We start from the raw sequence: 17,534 nt of genomic DNA, 5'->3' as shown, positions 1-17,534 counted from the left end.
AAACATTGCACAAGCCAGTACACAGAATTTATAATTAGAATATCTAATCACTAACTAGAAATACTGTAAATAACAAAACAATTAACTGGGATTCAAGTCTTTTTGTCCCCTACGTAAAAAGCCGGGAAACATTATTTCTCTGTGCCAATCGATGAGTTTAATGGAAGGTAAGTTTATACTTGGAGACAGAGAATTCTTACAGAAAAGTCCTTTTAGACCACAGGCAATTTAAGGTAATCAGGAACGGTAACATAGTTTTGGATGGATTTATCAATGAAAGTACTTCTAAGGAAGAGCTATAGTAATATTTTTGTAATTAAATATATAGAATAGAGACCCAAAGATGGTACAAACTCTAGAGAAAAATCTTCCTCGCTCTCCTTAAGAGGATCTTTGTTTTTTGTGGGTTCCTCTTGAATTCCAACAAATTGTGCCCAAGTTACAAAAAGTTCCTTGCATGTTTAGGAAACATGTAAATGAACTTGTTATTTTTCATGCTCAAATGACAGAATGGGAAAGTAGGCAATAACCAAATGATTTTTCAATCATAGTATTTAAGAATATAAATGCCTTTCTTCTCTAGATTTTAAGGGCCTTATTTGATAAATTCACACTATAAACACAGCTTCCCTGCGAACTGAACCCTGACACGAGGGTAGAACCTGCAAAACTGTTTAGTAAATTCCAGAGCTGTTTCTTTGGCAGCCTCTCTCTCTGGGTTCCAGTCTGCTTATTCCCCCCAGCGCTCTGACTGCCTGTACCACACAGCATCAAACACAGCAAATGCCGCTTTGGAATTAGGGAGGTAGACCCAGGGCTGTCAAAATGGTTATGCTCTCACCTCTGTTTGTGTTCACATTCTAATTCTTCTGTAATCAGGGGAAGAATGGGAACCAGATTTACTACAATCACACTATCATCTCTGCTACCCTTACACGTATCTCAAAATGCTCTAAGTGTACTCCAGATGAGCCCCAGCTAACGTATGCATGAGAGACATGTTCAGAAAAGATGCATGTTGTACGCAACCAATTAACAGGAATATCAGAAGTGTTTCATATGTCAGAGTATTTCATATCTTTTCTTCTATGATATAAGAGTCACCCCTTAAAAGAACAGCTTGAAGAAAAGATGCTCCTTAGCTAAGGCGTTGTATATAAACCTTCAAAGCAAAGCTTATAGAGGCTAATTCACAGCTCCTTTAAAATACAGTTTATAATGATACAACCTTAGCTACAGAATCATAAATAGCTGTATTAAAAATAACAGTGCTACCTTTTGATGCCTATATTTATAAAACGTGACCTTACTGAAGTGACTAGGTTTCTACTCATTCAGCTAATATTGTTGACATAAAGGATCAGTTGTTTTGGAATGGGAACCATGCATAATTCCCACTACTTGAAAGATACGTTTTCAAATGTATCTTTAAGATGGTGTCATGGAACATGTTTTGATATTTACCAATAAATGTTTTCTACCTACTATATTTGGCATTCCTTTATCATCTCTTTTATATGTCAGCCATATTTTAACTGGGAAAACAGTGAACTGTGTTAACTACTGTAAGTTGTAGCAGTTCCATTATTACCCTTGTAAGCAGATTTCCAGTGTCTAAGTAAAACTCAGCAACATTTACCATACTCATATTCCAGTAGAACACCTTTGATAGGATGCAAGCCCCTAAATTACCAAACTTCTTGGGCACAATCACACAAGCAGGCAAGCATTAAGTTGGTGGTTAGTTAACAGAAATAATATTTTAAGTTCTCGATACAAGTCAGTTCTAACACCATAGATCTGAATTTGTCACAGCCTGGTATCTGCCACTCAAGGAAACACAAGTCAATTTTCAGAGAAGAACCCAAATCGTGTCACATGTTTCCCACTTCAGTCTCCAGAAATTCCCTGAAAAAAATAAGTTTGGCTGGCACCAATGTTACTGAAATGAAAGCTAGTATTCACTTAAATTTAAGAGTTGCAGCAAAGACTACTTTTAATATAAAGATGCTGCCAATATTTTATACCGACTACCATTTTCTGTACAAACGTTTAATGCAAGCACCAAAAAATTACCAGGATTTCTGAGCTAATCTGTATAATGTTCAGCAGAATCTTTACCTGTAAGCATCTTAAGTAAACTTTCTAATGAACCAAACTAACTCTTCACTGTGAAAAGCAAGAAATGCTGGATTAGGTACAGACATTTCAAGACTGTAGTTTCTGTGCTGATGTACAGCTATGGCTTCATTATTCTTATTCACCCTTCCTGGAATGAAGTTCTAATTAAACAGTATTTATTAGAAGTGTGTATTTCTGACCAGATCATATTTTTCAGTGTCATGCCCAGGTTGAGAGTGATGCAATAATAGTGAAACTCAATTTCCAGAGATGATCATCTCTCAATCTCTCTGGTATTCTGAGGGGGACAGGATATATGGGCACAGAATATAGTATTTCTAACAGTGTAGTCTGAAGAAGATCCGACAATAATCCCACATCTTCACCAAGAAGGAGCTATACACAAGCCACGTAAGCTCTACCTACACCCTTGAGTTTAGTGCTTCCAACTAACTCTAACCAGGTTTTTCACTTTGGTTAGTAGTTGAGACAAAAGCCTCTTTCCACTGGCAAGACACAAGGACACAGAATTAAGTTTTTCTGAGCAGAGTTCTAAAGCTCCAATCCTGCAAACTTCTACACATCGTTCTTAACTGGATATAAGCACTTATTTTGAATCTTCTAAGTGATCTCAGAGCCCTCAGCCTTTGACAATACACTTTTCCAAAATTCAAACTATGTTCAACAACTTTGCAGACCATCTCACATTACAAAAGAAAAAAAAAAAATCACAGTGTTTACAAACACACCAAAAAATAGCCTGCCTTGGCCTCCCCTCACCCTCAAATAATATGCATATTTACCCAAAGCATGATGATAGCTTATACAGACATGAGCTAGCAGGCCTGCACTGAAGCTTGTCCTCACTAGAACACAATCCACCCCAGAACAAAGATTCAGAGGGGTTAGTTCATATTATCTCACTTGTAGTGACAGTTAAAACCTTCAGCTGCAGAAAATGCAAAGCTTTTGTGCCTTTGAAATGAAGACACACAGGAATATTCCTTCTTACATCTCAAATTAACTCAGTGTGAATGATGAAAGTGACATTAGAACTGAATATCTTTTCTTTTTTTTTTTCTTTTCCAAAATAGTAACAGTAACTTGCCTTGGAGCTCTGGAAAATATGAAGTGTATATTTATTCTTAGGATGCCAAAATTTATTGAATGTAGATTTGCCAGCCCCCTACTGAGAGGAAGATGAGGTTGATAAGATCACATGAAAGAGTTCTTGTAGGTTTATTTTCTTGAGATTAGTGGCCCGTTTATATGTAAAGGAAAATCAAAACTGAAGGCTCAATAACTAACAAAAAAAGCCACCAATTTACAGCAGTATCCAGTGTCTGAAATGCAGAAGAAATAAAGGTGCTGAATGCCAAACTGAAGTGCCAAGATGCACAGACACTCAGCAGCCCATTTCAAACCTTAACTGTACCCACTCGGAATGCACTGTTTCTACGATATAGTTTTAGTATAGCAATTCCACACAAAGCCACTGAATAACAATCAAGTACCCTCCTGAAAATTCAATATTTACATTATCCCAAGTGACTGAAATGGACAGAACCTCAACTACGCAGCACACTACTCTTATACCCAAAAGGTTCTGAGGGCTCCCCTTACAGGGAGCCCCAACTACATCAATAAAAATCCACCTTCAGGAAAACAAGAAAACCAGAATACACAGTGTTTGGAACATGCTAGTATGTGAAGAGATAATACAAGATTAATAATTGCTAAACTAAATTGGGAAAATAACATGTCTGTTTTAAAGATGCAAATACATCTCTATGGAAGGAGAACTTTTTTCTTTTTTTTTTTTCTTCAAAAAAATAACATCTTCCATATGCCATACTATCAAAATCTGAAAGACTGTCTCAAAATAATAAGTGGCTAAAGCCATGCTAATGGCTAAATCCATTAACCAAAGAAAAGCAACTGTTAAAAATATTAAACATGAGGAAAGATTGAGGTATTAGTTTATTAATGTAATAAGGACTGAGAGTCACATAGAAAAAACATGAATAATAATAAGAGCAGTTTCTTCTTGACACTTCTCAAGAAGAACTTGCTTTCCAGTCATAACGCTTGGAAATTTTACTCACCTGGACTAATTTTTTCCAAAATAGGATACATTGACTTCACCCATTAACACATGAGGTCAAGAAATAAAGCATTTCCTTAAATTAGAAATTGGGCAGAAAGGTAGCCTTTGTGTAAGCAGTATGCTTATCGGAAGAATATCCTGTATCATTTTATTGAACAGCACTTTCCTTAAAATAACTTTAATGCCAAAAAGTCATGTATCCAGAGGTTAGAAAGTGCCAAAAGTAAAGGCTGAGGCAGATAACCTATATTCTGGCAGTTTTTAACTTCTCAATACTTGACTTTGAAACTTGTACGCTTTAAAAATACAATGTATTTTTAAAATATATGTATTATTCAGCCAATAATGTATCAGAGATATCACAAAACATTTTTTTGTTGTAAATTTTATGTCATGATAAAAAAAACGAGCAGATACCTGTTTTGCAGTCTTGTGTGTTCCTTGATTCACCCTCTTCGTTTTTCCACCAGCTTGCCATTTTGGTTTTCCTGGGGAAGAAGCAACAGTTTTAATCAACAATGACAATTTTAATTAGATAGAGCATTCTAGAATGCACGTATCTCATCCTGAAATGTACTGATATGGGCACAATTTATGAGTTAAGAGGTTTGTAAAATTGTGTATTCCAAATATATATTCCACAGTTCAGAATGTGGATAATGCCAGAAGACACACAGAAAATGAAAAGAAAGGCAAGAATTAAAGACTTCATTAAACAAAGATAACCCACCTTTAAGCGCTCAGTACCTCAGAAAATCGTATCATCACAATCTACATGTCAAATATGACACTAGTTTTCGATAAAGATTAAAAAAGCGTCTGCTCTTGAATGACTGTTCAATCAGATATTACAGAATTACAACACGGAATATCTTTCTTAGGAAAAACCAATGTAATAATTCAGTTTTTCTCCAAATGTTCAAACCACCTACCAGTAGATTTAGGTATTTTCTGCCAAGAAAGATGGGAAAAAACAGAACTGAGGACTGGATTTAATTCACCTACATTTAGGTAGCCAAAGGAAGAGAGAAAAACATTCACAGAGCATGAATCAGTCCCCTGAAGATCTGAAATGCCTTCTCAAATGTACCTGTCTCCCTCCACTGCTTATATGAAGTGACTTTAGGAACTATGCTTCAAAAGTCAGTTTAAATTCCCACAGTCAGAACGGATGATTTCAGGTCTCAGTGCTGTGGTGGTGGCAATTTCTTAACTGATTAAGAGTTATCTTCGCATAGATAAATTTGTGTTAGCCTAGACCTACCTGACACGTTTCCATTTAATCTTTAGTAATAAAAAAACCCACCTTTTTTTAAAAAAAATTTTGTGTTAGCCTAGACCTACCTGACACATTTCCATTTAATCTTTGGGATTTGCTATGGGGTAATAAAAAACCCCACCTTTTTTAAAAAAAAAAGTTGTATTCCTCCAACTTAGTATCTAACTTGCACAACATGAAACTCACAGGATCCAATTACCAAAAACGTAAGCAAGTTAAGACAAAATACTAACTAAGGCAAGAATATTCTCTAGCACAGATTACATCTAAATAAAAGTTTCAAGATTATTTAGCTGGATGAAGCCAAGCAAATAAATGCCTTAGTTGAATATAGTTCCTTCCTAGACCATGGAGATCATTCTTGAATTTCAGAATTGTCCAGTTGAGTTTTTAACAGTTCTTAGGCCAAACGCCCTAACACAGTCCAGCTGTTTTGCACTGCTCTGGTTATGTGAAGCAGCTGTAAACCTGGCTCAACCAAGCAGCTGTACAGCTGGTTTGCATCACTGGCTATTCCAGGGAACAAGGCCTTTAATTTTAAAACAAATTAAAAATTATTTGCTTGATAATTCATTTTTAAAACGCTACATTAGCCAAAACAACATGTACAAATTAATATATTGAACTCAACTTAGCAGCATTCAGGAAAAAATTTGATTCAGCTACCGTATGTATAAAAACTTCCTATTCACTAAAAAACTTGAACTGCAGGGCAGTTCCACGTCAGAATTATAACTGAAATACTTCAGTCATCAAAATCTCTCTTCTGACATGATTTACATTCTGCAAAGACAAGATTATGAATGCAATGGCATACAGAACTTGCACAATGAAAAGGCTTACAGACAAACATCGGTATGTTAAAATTAAAAAAGGGCAGATGAACACAAAAAAGTTGCAGTCTCTTTAGATTCTATGAAAACCAGTGACAAATGCTAATTGGTCACCAAAGAACTGGGAAATGAATGAACAAGTCCCCTGTAAAGACAAAAGCAAGTTTTCAGGCATTTTCTATGTGAGACATTTAGAGAAAACAAAACTAATATAAGTATTAGGTTTTGCAAACTTAAAAGCAAATAGTGTGTGGCAAGGACTAATTCTTTCTTAAGGTGTGTGGGCCAAAAAGTTTTGTATTTCAGCAGCAGCCACATTTCTGAGCTTTATTATTCTTTTTCTTCTGATGAGTGCCTCTGGTTATTAGAAGACATCTTCCTTTCTGGTTTTGCCCTTTTATATTCACAAGTAATGAAAACACAAGAGCAGTGCTCAATGGTTGTGCGTATGTTCAACGACGACTGATACCGAACTACGCAATACCAGCATTGCTATGAGACGTGTAGGAACTCAATGACATACGAAGGGCATTACCTGCTAGGAATTTACTGAGTGCTAAGGAAAGAACAATAGTGACCAAAGACGATCATCTCATTAGCTATTAAAGTTGCCAATGTGACATACATAATGTAGCAAAATTCTGCAGCATTCAGGGACCTACAGTCATATTTTACACTTGAAGTCCATTTCCTCTCTGTCTGGTAATTAAATATGAAGCACACAGAGTTTATGATTTGTGAACACTTCCTGTCACAAAAAGCTGAGGTCTAATATCTCCAAAAAAGTGCCACTGATAAACTATTTTCAAAAGCTGTCTTTTATACTAACAATCTCAACAATCATCCCTCTCACCTCTCTCTTTTGGATAGTTTTACTGTGAGAAATGTGGGAATCACCTTTAAATTTAGTAATTAACAGCAGCCCTCATTTCTGTTCTCACTAGGAAGAGATCAACTGCGTATGTTGTTTCAGTGCCTTTGACACTGTTCATCATCACACCTTCAGCAGCAACAATTTTTACTTGTATTTCTTTTCACCTCCTTGTATGAATCTGAGGCTACAACTGAGTAAGCATGCTGTTGTTTTCCTCCAGTTCTTACACAGTGTGAGAAATCTATTTTGTCACCTCTCTTCTTCCACGTTATCTATAAAACCTGTAAGACAGCCTACGTTATCGTGCCATGCTACATATAACCAGTCTGTACTCCAGAATCTATCTTACTAGCCCCAGCTGATCCAGTTGTCCATCTGAAGAGGCATTTTCATAAAAACGAGGCTTGGGTAAGACCTGGTTGTCTGAATCCCATTTAAAGTAACGCAGAGGCATCTGCCTGGAGCAAGCAACAAGATCAAACTGATTATTTTTGAACCCTTAATTGAGGAAGCATGTTGAAGTTTCTAATATTACTATAAACCATTTTTTTAGAAGTTTGTAGAGCAGTAGTAGATATGATTTTTCTAACCGTACAATGCTAAGCATCTGGACTGACTGCCTTCAAGCACGGATAACCAAAATTCTCCATGTTTTTCCACCTCCAGATTGAATTACAGCAATATATTTTGCACAAAATTACTTTTACAAATCACTGACTCTGTCTCATCCAGAATATAATGGCCCTGTATTCACATACCATGGACTCCCATTCATTTCAGTGAAATTCAAGGTTTGAAACTTACGAGCCTTAAAGAAAGAATACCCTTCCCTGCATGTTATATTCTGCCAGCTACAATCAGATCCAATGTTGCTAGGGCTTACACACAATGTTTTCAGTCATGACTTCTTACAACTTCCTTACTTGGCCAAAGACAGCCAGGTTTCCTGACTTTCATCACATACCGCAAAACAATTTATTCCATCAGGCTCTTGCTAAAGGAGCAGATTATACTGCAGGCTCCTCAAAGTGTGCCAGGTACCTTTCAAGCAATAAAATATGTTTCCTTACCCTGAAATGCTTCATCTACAAATGAATTCTATGTAGCAAGAGCCTGAATGATTTTAAACAAATAAGAAATATGAAGCAAACAATTACAAATACAAGATTTTCCTTTTCTTTTTTTTTTTTTTTTTGACACATCTCTTAAAGACCCAAAGGCACCTTACCTTCTATATGTCAAGCCTCCGGCATGTCTTAACCGTTGCTAATATTATAGCTTAGATTTTTGTAATAAATTTTGTGTGTAGTGCCTATCTGTATCCAGTGCCTCAAATTTCATACTAGGCATATAAAATAATTACAATGGAAAAAAATTCTGAAAACCTCTACTAGAATGATCACAGCTTTCCAAGGTGGGCAAGATCTAAGTGACCGCAACAGGCCGTAGGTTTGGGATGCAAATTTAATTCTAGAGACAGAATATCAGACTAGTGAATTTTTCACAGTTAAAGACTCTCCTCCTAGGACACAAAATCAACTGCACTGTTAGTCTGTCCAACAGAATCTGCTGCACATTAATGAATTCTATGAAGGAGTATTTTAATTTCAATAGTTGAAATGCGTTAACAGTCACTATCTCTTCTAGACCATTGCCACCATGTTTTGGATTTTCTCACATTGTTGATCTGTATTCATAACTAGAATTTCAGATCTGACCTGAAAAGGGCACATGCTGCTCCAAAACATGTAACAGAAGTGCCAACTTCCATTTCAGATGTCTCTCTCCTTTTTAAGGAAATATTCCTTATTGCCAGGAACTAGTTATTTCCACTAGGGAATCTGAAGGTTTTGATTGCAATTCTTTCCATTATTGCTCTTTTACCCATGTCCTCTATCTAAAATACACAAGTCTTTCAGAGGAAAAGTTAAATGGTAAGGAGGACACAAGCACACAATTCTTAAAGGAAATAGAAAAGATATAAACTAAAAAAATGAATCCAGCATTTAAATTTATCAACCCTCTATAACATTACCACTAGTAATTGCAAATGCCCATACCTTCAATGTTTCTGCAGAAAAAAAGAATCTCATAATGAGTAACAGTATGTAATATAAAATGTTAAATCACACACTGTTACTGCCAAAGCAACGCCTCTGAACATTACGAGCAGAAGAAACTGCCCAAAGACAAAATTGTGCTTTGTACAGAAGAGCTGCAAGATTGGCTCAGGCAACCTGAACCTTTGGCCTGATTTACACAACCCCCGAACAAGTTAGAACTGTCATAATTCATAATATTGCTATATCATTCCTCAGGGACAAAATACATACTGAAAGATCAGCGTAAAATGAATCAGTGCTCACTGACACCAACATATATACCCTCTATGCCAAGACAAGGGTCAAGAAATAAAGGATCTGGCTCTGCCAGACTTTCATTAGCCATAAGTTTCTTTCCACAGGGAAATTTTCCATCAGGCAATTACCATCAGATTCTTTGTATTGTACAAAAATGTCAGGCTACGATTTAATGAAGAAATGAAAGAAGAAAGCACCAGTGACAAAAAGTTTAAAAATTACAAGGGTGCTAATACAACCAAAAGAAGGAAATGAATATAGCTACTTGGATTTTAATTATCATACATAACAACTATCTAATGAAGGCTAAAAATTCACTTTTACAGTAATTATTTGTGTTTTGGCAGAAAACATTAAAGCAAATATTCATCTACAACTCACATACGTTCATTTTTAAGGAGAAAATTTTACTCGAAAGTTTCTAAAATAATATTTCAAGCAAGGCAGTATTAAAAAATAACAGATTCTTCAAACAGAAATTGAATCAACTCACATGTAGCTCAAAAATATTGTTAGAAATATACTCCATGTTCCTTTCACATATACTTATTCATGTTACTACCTCGCCCAAAAGTGTCATTCAGAAGTGTCAATCAGAAGTATTTATATACTTCGGGCCCCAATTCTATCCTGCTTAAATGATGTATGTGACTAGTCCATTAATATCAATGGATCTACTAGCATAATGAAAAACACGCAGGACAATGCAAGACTAGCAAATAGATAAATGCACCCTCTGGAGATAGGCGTAAATGAAGCTGCTACCAGAACACACAACTGGTCCACTTAAAAATCCACATTTTCATGATAATAAACTGAGCAGCTGTTGCATGTGATGCAAAGTTGGGAGGTATGCATTTCTACTTGGTCAGATTATGCTCGAGTCTTAAGTTATTTCCATTTTCTCTTCCTACATGTAGCTAACAAAGATTCACAGTACATGTTTTCCTGCTGGCCAGTGTACCAAACAGGCTGCTATACAAAATGTACTAAGATAGCCTGGACAACACTGAAGTAAAAGGGTCAGAACCTGAAACCAAAGCTTGTAAATGTGGACACTTGTAATTAGGTTTAGGATGTTTAGCTGACAAACATAAGCTAACTGCCATTCTGCTTGTCACTGTTCAATGGAGGTACAGCTGTGCCTTCTGAAGTAAATGCAATTTCCTTACTGAAACCTACGCAAATGTCCACGTACAAACATCTAAATAGGTTTTCAAGCAATTCATTGTCTTCTGTGACTTTAGACTTTTCAGATTTAAAAAGAAAAAAAATAATTACAAATACATCTTAATGCATAAAGCAAGCCAAAACCAGTTTAAACTTTACATCAATTTGTTTCAGACATAGGGTTATCTTGTAACTCAGTGTCCTGGTTTCAGCCACACAGAACTAATGTCTCTTCTAATGCCTACCAAAACTGTGCTTTTAGAAGACTCTAGTGTCTGAATTTGTGAAAATATTTACTTTATAGCCAGCCATGGTATGTGGGTTTCAAGGTCTCAGTGTTTTTAAGCTCACCAGGTGCATGAACCAGGAGGAACGAGACACGGGCACTTGACCCAAGCTCACCAAAAAGATTCTTTCATACCATGAACACCATATTCAATATAAATCAGAAAGTTTGCTGAGGAGGTCTGTCTCTCCCTTGATGCCTGCAATTCTGAGAACTTCTCGCCATGGTGCCAGATCCCCGAGCCCTTCCCTTCCTCCTGAAGCCATAGAGCTCACCATGACCCACGTCTGCTGTCCACTGCTGGGAATGCACAGCTTCCTACTGATAGAATTGGCTGAGTATAATCCTTGCATATTGGTATCGGGATTCATACTGGTTCTTTACTATTATTATATTCTATTAAATCTGTTTATATTTCAACCCTTGGCTTTCCTTGTTTCCAATTCCTGGGTAGGGATGGGTCATCAGGCGATAGAATAACTGTCTAAACCACAGTAAATTGTTGTGGGTTCCTCAAACCCTAACACTTAGACATAACTTTGCATAGAAATATCTTTTCCACTGGCAGAATGACAAAACAGCTGATGTTGGAAGGAACCTCTAGAGATTATCCAGTCCAACCCCCCTGCTTAAAGCAGGGTCAGCTAGAGCAGGCTGCCCAGGACTACGTCCAGCCAGGTTTTGAGCAGCTCCAAGGACAAAGATTGCCCATAGCTTCTCTAGGCAACTTGTTCTAGTGTTCAACCACCTGCACAGCAAAAAAAATATAAAAATAATAATTTACTTTTAGACACTCCTGTCTAAGTCTCAAAAGCAGCAGCACCTGCACAGGGACACATGAGCTACAAAAATACTTGAGCTGAAGTCCTCAAAAACAGCATTCTGACATCTGGAACAGCTTGAGCAGCATAAAACTTAAAGTCAGTTCCTGGCTCCCTAAGTCATCGTACCACAAGAGAATATTACAACAGTAACAAAACTGTTCTGAGGACTTGCATTATGGAAAACTGTCCCCACATATCCCCTTCCTCAAAGATTCTTCACAGATGTTTACCAAAGACTGAAGTGATACCAAAAAAAACTTCCAAACATTTGTTTTAGAGCACAGAGAGCAATTTGTTGGATTATTCTAAGCCACCCCTGCAATTCTGAATTCCCAATTTACAAGACATCAATTTAAGACAACATTATTATATTACACAAGTATCTTGATAATATCAGCAAGAGAGAAGAGTATTAAATATTGCTTACAGACAAAATGAAAACAGTTTTTAATCTGTCACTGTGACGGTTTTATAAAGCAATCTGTCAACTGCAGGGTGTATTTTGGAAAAAAGCTTCCAAATTATACTATGCACGCTAAACATAACCATTTATTTCTTAATAGAGAAATTCTATGTAAGAAAAATGTTTCCAGGAGACCAACTCCAGTGGACTAAGGGATGGAGGTGGAAAAGGCTGGTAGCAGACTGTTGAATACATACCATCATCCTCTTTGTTTTCCAGTGGAACGCTCCACGCAATTAGGTTCCTTGCTGTACGTCCCTCTTCTGCAACTATTTTCCTCACTTTGTCATGGCTATTAGAACGTTGAAAAGAAGCCTGAAAACAAGAAATACAGGGATGGGGGGAAAAAAAAATAATTTTTTTATGTTAATTTCATCCAGTGTGTGCTTAAACTGTCTGAAGTGGGGTACATGAGTCCTCAATTTTCCTCAAACACTTGAAACAGGTGTACATGTTCATTTTGACAACCATTTTTCTGCATGATAAGCAGGCGGATTCATCAACATAACATGAGAGTTACTATCCAGCCTTCAGTATGGGTATGTCTACACCACACATTTTTAACCTCCATTTAATTGATTGTCAATGCTGCTAGAGTATTGCAGTAGACTTCACAAATGTTTTAGTCACCTTGTGTTAATTAGAACTAATTATTTGAGATAAAAGTTGCATGAGACCAAAATACATGTGTTAGCTGACTAAAGAGAGCCTGGAGAAAGGCACAACATTTATCAAAGCTGTCTGAAATGTAAAAAAAACCCCACCTGTCTTTCACTGAGAGGACAAGAATTCAGAAGGTATTTCCTGGCAACTAAAGTTAGCTGTTATTATGAGAAAGCTACAGCTTTCAAAGACAGAATGAGAGGCACTGAGGATGAATTTAATTTACCTAATAAACATATTTCTTTGCACTTGCAAAACACACCATCACAAGACCTTTAAGAAATATTTGTATCAAGTGACAGATGTCAATTAGATAAAATCTTGCCTCTTCTACAGTATATCAAGTTATTCCTCAGAAAATAATTTGAAATAAAGCCAAACTATATACTGTAATGCTAAATTTATGTACCATCATAGCACAAAACTGCTGACCAAGTTACCTTTAAACACTGACAAACTTAACCACAAAGAAGTTACATAAATCTAAGCGTTATTCTAGGCACAGACTGATTTTCTATAGCACTAATCAGAAGACGCATTTTTCCTCTTTTCGTTCTTACTATCATATGACTCAAGCCTGCAACCACTTTGTTTTATAGTACCAGTACATCTTTAGAATGAAAATACAGTAAAAACTAATATAGCATATTAGTGGCTATAATTTATTGAGGTGGTAGGAAACGCAACGAAAATGAGAAACTGCTTTCCCTTCAGTGCTTATATAATAGTATCTAACTTTGGTTTCTCTCATCCAGATGTCCCCAGTTATTTGTTTCAAAGCTGCAGTGTGCCATCTAGCGCTCCACAGACCTACCTGGAGATATCACCATGTAATACAATAAAAACAAAGAAAAAAAAATGGCACTGCTATGTAAGTGAACCTTTGGAAAACCTAATGAAATAAAGGAACTCATGTATTTTGGCCCAAGGAAAGCAAAACAAAGCACGAAAAAAAACAGGATCTGTACCAAACTGGTTCTAGTTTATCTTCATTCTATATAATTAATTGCCTGTTCTCGCTAGGAATTTTTAGTAAGAGGGACCATTTCTGCTGAATCAAGTTTGGTTTGCGGTTTTAATCTCTTGTTGCTGAACAATACGCTTTCTATCATCAATCTAAGAATTCAAGACCCACAAATGTCACATAATTGTTTTAAAAACACTTTAAACTACTGTATAAACTCCCAATGCGAATACCTGTGGTAGCTTACGTCAGAAGAGAGTCAAATAATTCTAATTTAATTGCCTATGAAATGTGTCTGTCTTAAATCAAAAGAAGAACGTTCAGGCTGCGTTTTGCATTAATTTATTCTCAAATCTTAAAAAAAGACCCAAACACTCACCATAGCTGGAAGTAAAGCTAATCTATGGCATTCCCAACTGCCAAAAATGAAATAAGTAAACAAATACATCCTTCCTCATTTACTGTACCTTGTCTTTCAAATCCTCCACGAGACGACAGTGTTCACTCAGCACAATCTATGCAGTATTTAACTATGGCTTTCCTACATCATAAGCCCACTCATTCTTGCCATTCACAGAGGACTTGGAAACCATTTAAATTTTTTTCTTTCCTATTATTTTTTATGCTGTTATGTTCCATTTCATCCTTCATTGGTCTTCCTATCCTCCACAACTACCATCCCTATTCCTTTAATCTTTTTTCTCATGTTTTCCAGATCTGAGACTTCAAGTTTTCTGAATCTGAGCACTTAAGGTTTCCTCTTCCAGATTGTCTCCAACTGATTCATGTCTATCTTTGAAATACAATGTCCAAAAGCAGACACAAATACTTCAGTGAAGACGTTCTCAATGCTAAACACTGTGGACAGGTTATTCACATCTTACAGATGATACTCCCATCTAATCATCTCAAAATCTCTCTCTCATTTTTGGGGTTTTTTTTTTTACAAGCCAGAAAGGCTTATAAGGAAAGCAGAAGTATCTCAACATGACATTTCCAAGTACTTTGTACCATGAAACTAGAGTCTGACTTAAAATTCTTGTCTCCATAAATTAGATGTCAGTCAAAAGAAAACAACAAACCCTTAAAGGAGGTCTTAATGGGACAATTAATAGTAATGAAGTGTACAACCCCAAAGAAGTATAAGCTATTGTGCCAAAGGCCATACTGGGTATCAACACATTCTCTTCATTTGACAAGAGCAAGCTTTGATACCCTTCTTCACATGAGTGAACTGACACTGATATACAGCTCTTTAACCACTTCCTCAACCTGATCCCTCCTGTTTGCTACTCAACTATCCAAAGAAGTTACCTTCTTCAAAGTGCTCCAGATACAATCATCTGTTAGGCAAAAGGAGAGACTAAAAGTTTGTTTAGCCTTAAATAGCAGATTTTTGTTATGTAGTCTGTACTGCCTCTTTGCATGGCTACAAATATTAAAGGATCTTTTATGAGGATTCTTCTTTTAATGGTGTTCATAGGTATAAATATATTGCTGTAAAAAAAACCCACCAGTTTCATCCACTGCATTCTCAAAGAAAATTAGTTCAGTTCTAACCTCAGTTACTTCAAAGAACACCACTCCATTAGTGTAACCAAACATTGTTTTTATGCTAGAGCACCGGTTGGATGAAAAAAGTTTAAAATGGGAATCAGCTGAAAGAAATGTCCTAAAGTACAAAAACCCTATACACTGACACAACTGGAAATGATGCAAAAACAGAAGAAATACTCAGATTTCTTCTATAGTAAAATTCATTTTTGAAGGTGTCTCATCGTGGTGTTAATAAATGAAATTGATTCAGTTTCTAGAATCAATACTGTCAGAGAAGGTACAAACGAACCTATTTATCAGTGAATCCCAACACGAAAAACTAGTTTTTCCTCACAGTAGGAAAAACCCTACCACACTGCTGTAGTAGCTGAATGACTTACCATCGCGTTATAGCCTTCCTCCACATCAACAGGCTCACTTATTACATTTTTGGACGACCCCATTGAGGTTTCATACCTGTGTCAAAATAAACGCAATTAATCATTTTCACTTAAACTGCTTCTAAAATTAATTTTAGTTTCTTAGCAGCATTTAGGTCACGGACACCAACACACCCAGGTTTTCAGAAGATAGTTTTATCTGTAAAGTGTTTGCACTGCTCCTTATTAAAAGTAACCAAAGGCCCAAGAAGAAAAGAAAAACAGAATGAACCTACAAAAAAACCATAAATGTATGCTTAGTAAGATAGCAAACAGTACAAAGAACATTAAAACTTTAAAACATGTCATTGCATGGACTGCTCTAGAACAGCAAATGGCAAGCAGAATAATCTTTCCTGTGACAGAGGACCGGGCAAGTTGGTTATTAGTTCAAAAGAAAAACGAATCAGAGACATACCAAGACATTGGTATCAGATAATTAGTGGTAAAGAAAATAAAACTAAAAACTTCCGTTCTTATTTTAAAAAAAAAGTGACAGTTCCTGTAGAAGTCAACTCTTGAGAAAGTGAATACTTTTGCCCAGTTTTGAACTACAGAATGAACTTTTGCCCAGTTTTGAACTTCTGCCACAAATGCAGAAGTCCACAAAACTAAATATTTATAGGTTTATCAAGGATTTCCAGAAAAGTGACAACAATTCTGAAATAAAATTAAACCCTTGGCTTCAAAGATGAAATAAATTCTAGCCAACTACTTATTAGAGTGCACCCACTCTCCTGCAACAGTTCTTATTCTTCTGAAGAATCAGATGCTAACCAGAAGTTAAAGACGCTTCTAAATTATCAGAAATTAGGTAACAGAACAAGATTAACCTTTAATCAGATCCAAAGTCAGATTTTGTTGGTCTTTATCATTAATGACACTGCTTCAAGCAAGCTGTTCACTTGTTCTCATATTCTATCTTGTACTCCTCACAAATGGCCGATTTTTCTAAAAGTAAATAGTCAAAACCTATGTCAACAAACATGCAGTTGTTAAGATTTGCATTGGTTTGTTATGTTTTAGGACAACCTACTGAGTTTATGAAAACTGAACCATTCCCCAGCTGGTCAAAGGAAGCTGAGTTTTCAAAAACAAAGTAAGATTGTATTTCAGCAGCACCTCAGACATCAGGAGAGGCCCAGCATGAGTCCTCAGACGCTGAGGTATCTTAGAAAACTGTGGTTTTGCCCACCAAATTGACTTGATTATAATCCAGGTGTAATGAGAGCTCATTAAATTGACACACATTAGAGGAAAAAAAACTGAGGGACCAAGTATTTTCCCAGGGCATTTGGAAATCATTCAGAAACAAGAAGAATGTGTACTTAGAAAATTGTGCAGAGAGGGCAAACCCTACCCCTGAGAAGGCTGCAAGACCTACTGTAACGTCAGCTTTTCTAACCGTGATTTTCTCACTCATAGCAAAGGAAGACCACCAGTTTAAACTACGAACTTCGTTAACTGCTTTTAAAATGCGAGTACTTATACACCTTAGGGCAGTTGTTACGAGTTCACAGTGATTTTCCTCAGTGCGCGTGCCTCTCCCTTCCACAGGCACCGGCTGACACGCACGGGATCCCCCTCCGCCCGCGCCAAGCCCGCGCTCCTCAC

At 36.5% G+C, this 17,534-nt stretch overlaps 1 protein-coding gene across 1 annotated transcript in view; it reads right to left on the bottom strand.

Annotated features, from left to right (window-relative positions):
• Positions 1–15,944, bottom strand: part of SCAPER (S-phase cyclin A-associated protein in the ER) — a 162,202-nt gene extending 146,258 nt beyond the window's left edge. Inside the window, exons 1-3 of the mRNA XM_009886675.1 lie at positions 15,882–15,944; positions 12,515–12,632; positions 4,646–4,716 (exon numbers count right to left, since the gene is read on the bottom strand). Of these exons, the coding sequence (XP_009884977.1) occupies positions 4,646–4,716; positions 12,515–12,632; positions 15,882–15,944 (252 nt within the window). The remainder of the gene's footprint in view (positions 1–4,645; positions 4,717–12,514; positions 12,633–15,881) is intronic.
• Between the last annotated feature and the right edge of the window lie 1,590 nt (positions 15,945–17,534).

Source organism: Charadrius vociferus, unplaced genomic scaffold, assembly GCF_000708025.1.
Source record: "Charadrius vociferus isolate BGI_N301 unplaced genomic scaffold, ASM70802v2 scaffold356, whole genome shotgun sequence".
In the NCBI taxonomy this organism is placed as follows: domain Eukaryota; kingdom Metazoa; phylum Chordata; class Aves; order Charadriiformes; family Charadriidae; genus Charadrius; species Charadrius vociferus.
This window is presented reverse-complemented; position numbering and strand designations above follow the sequence as displayed.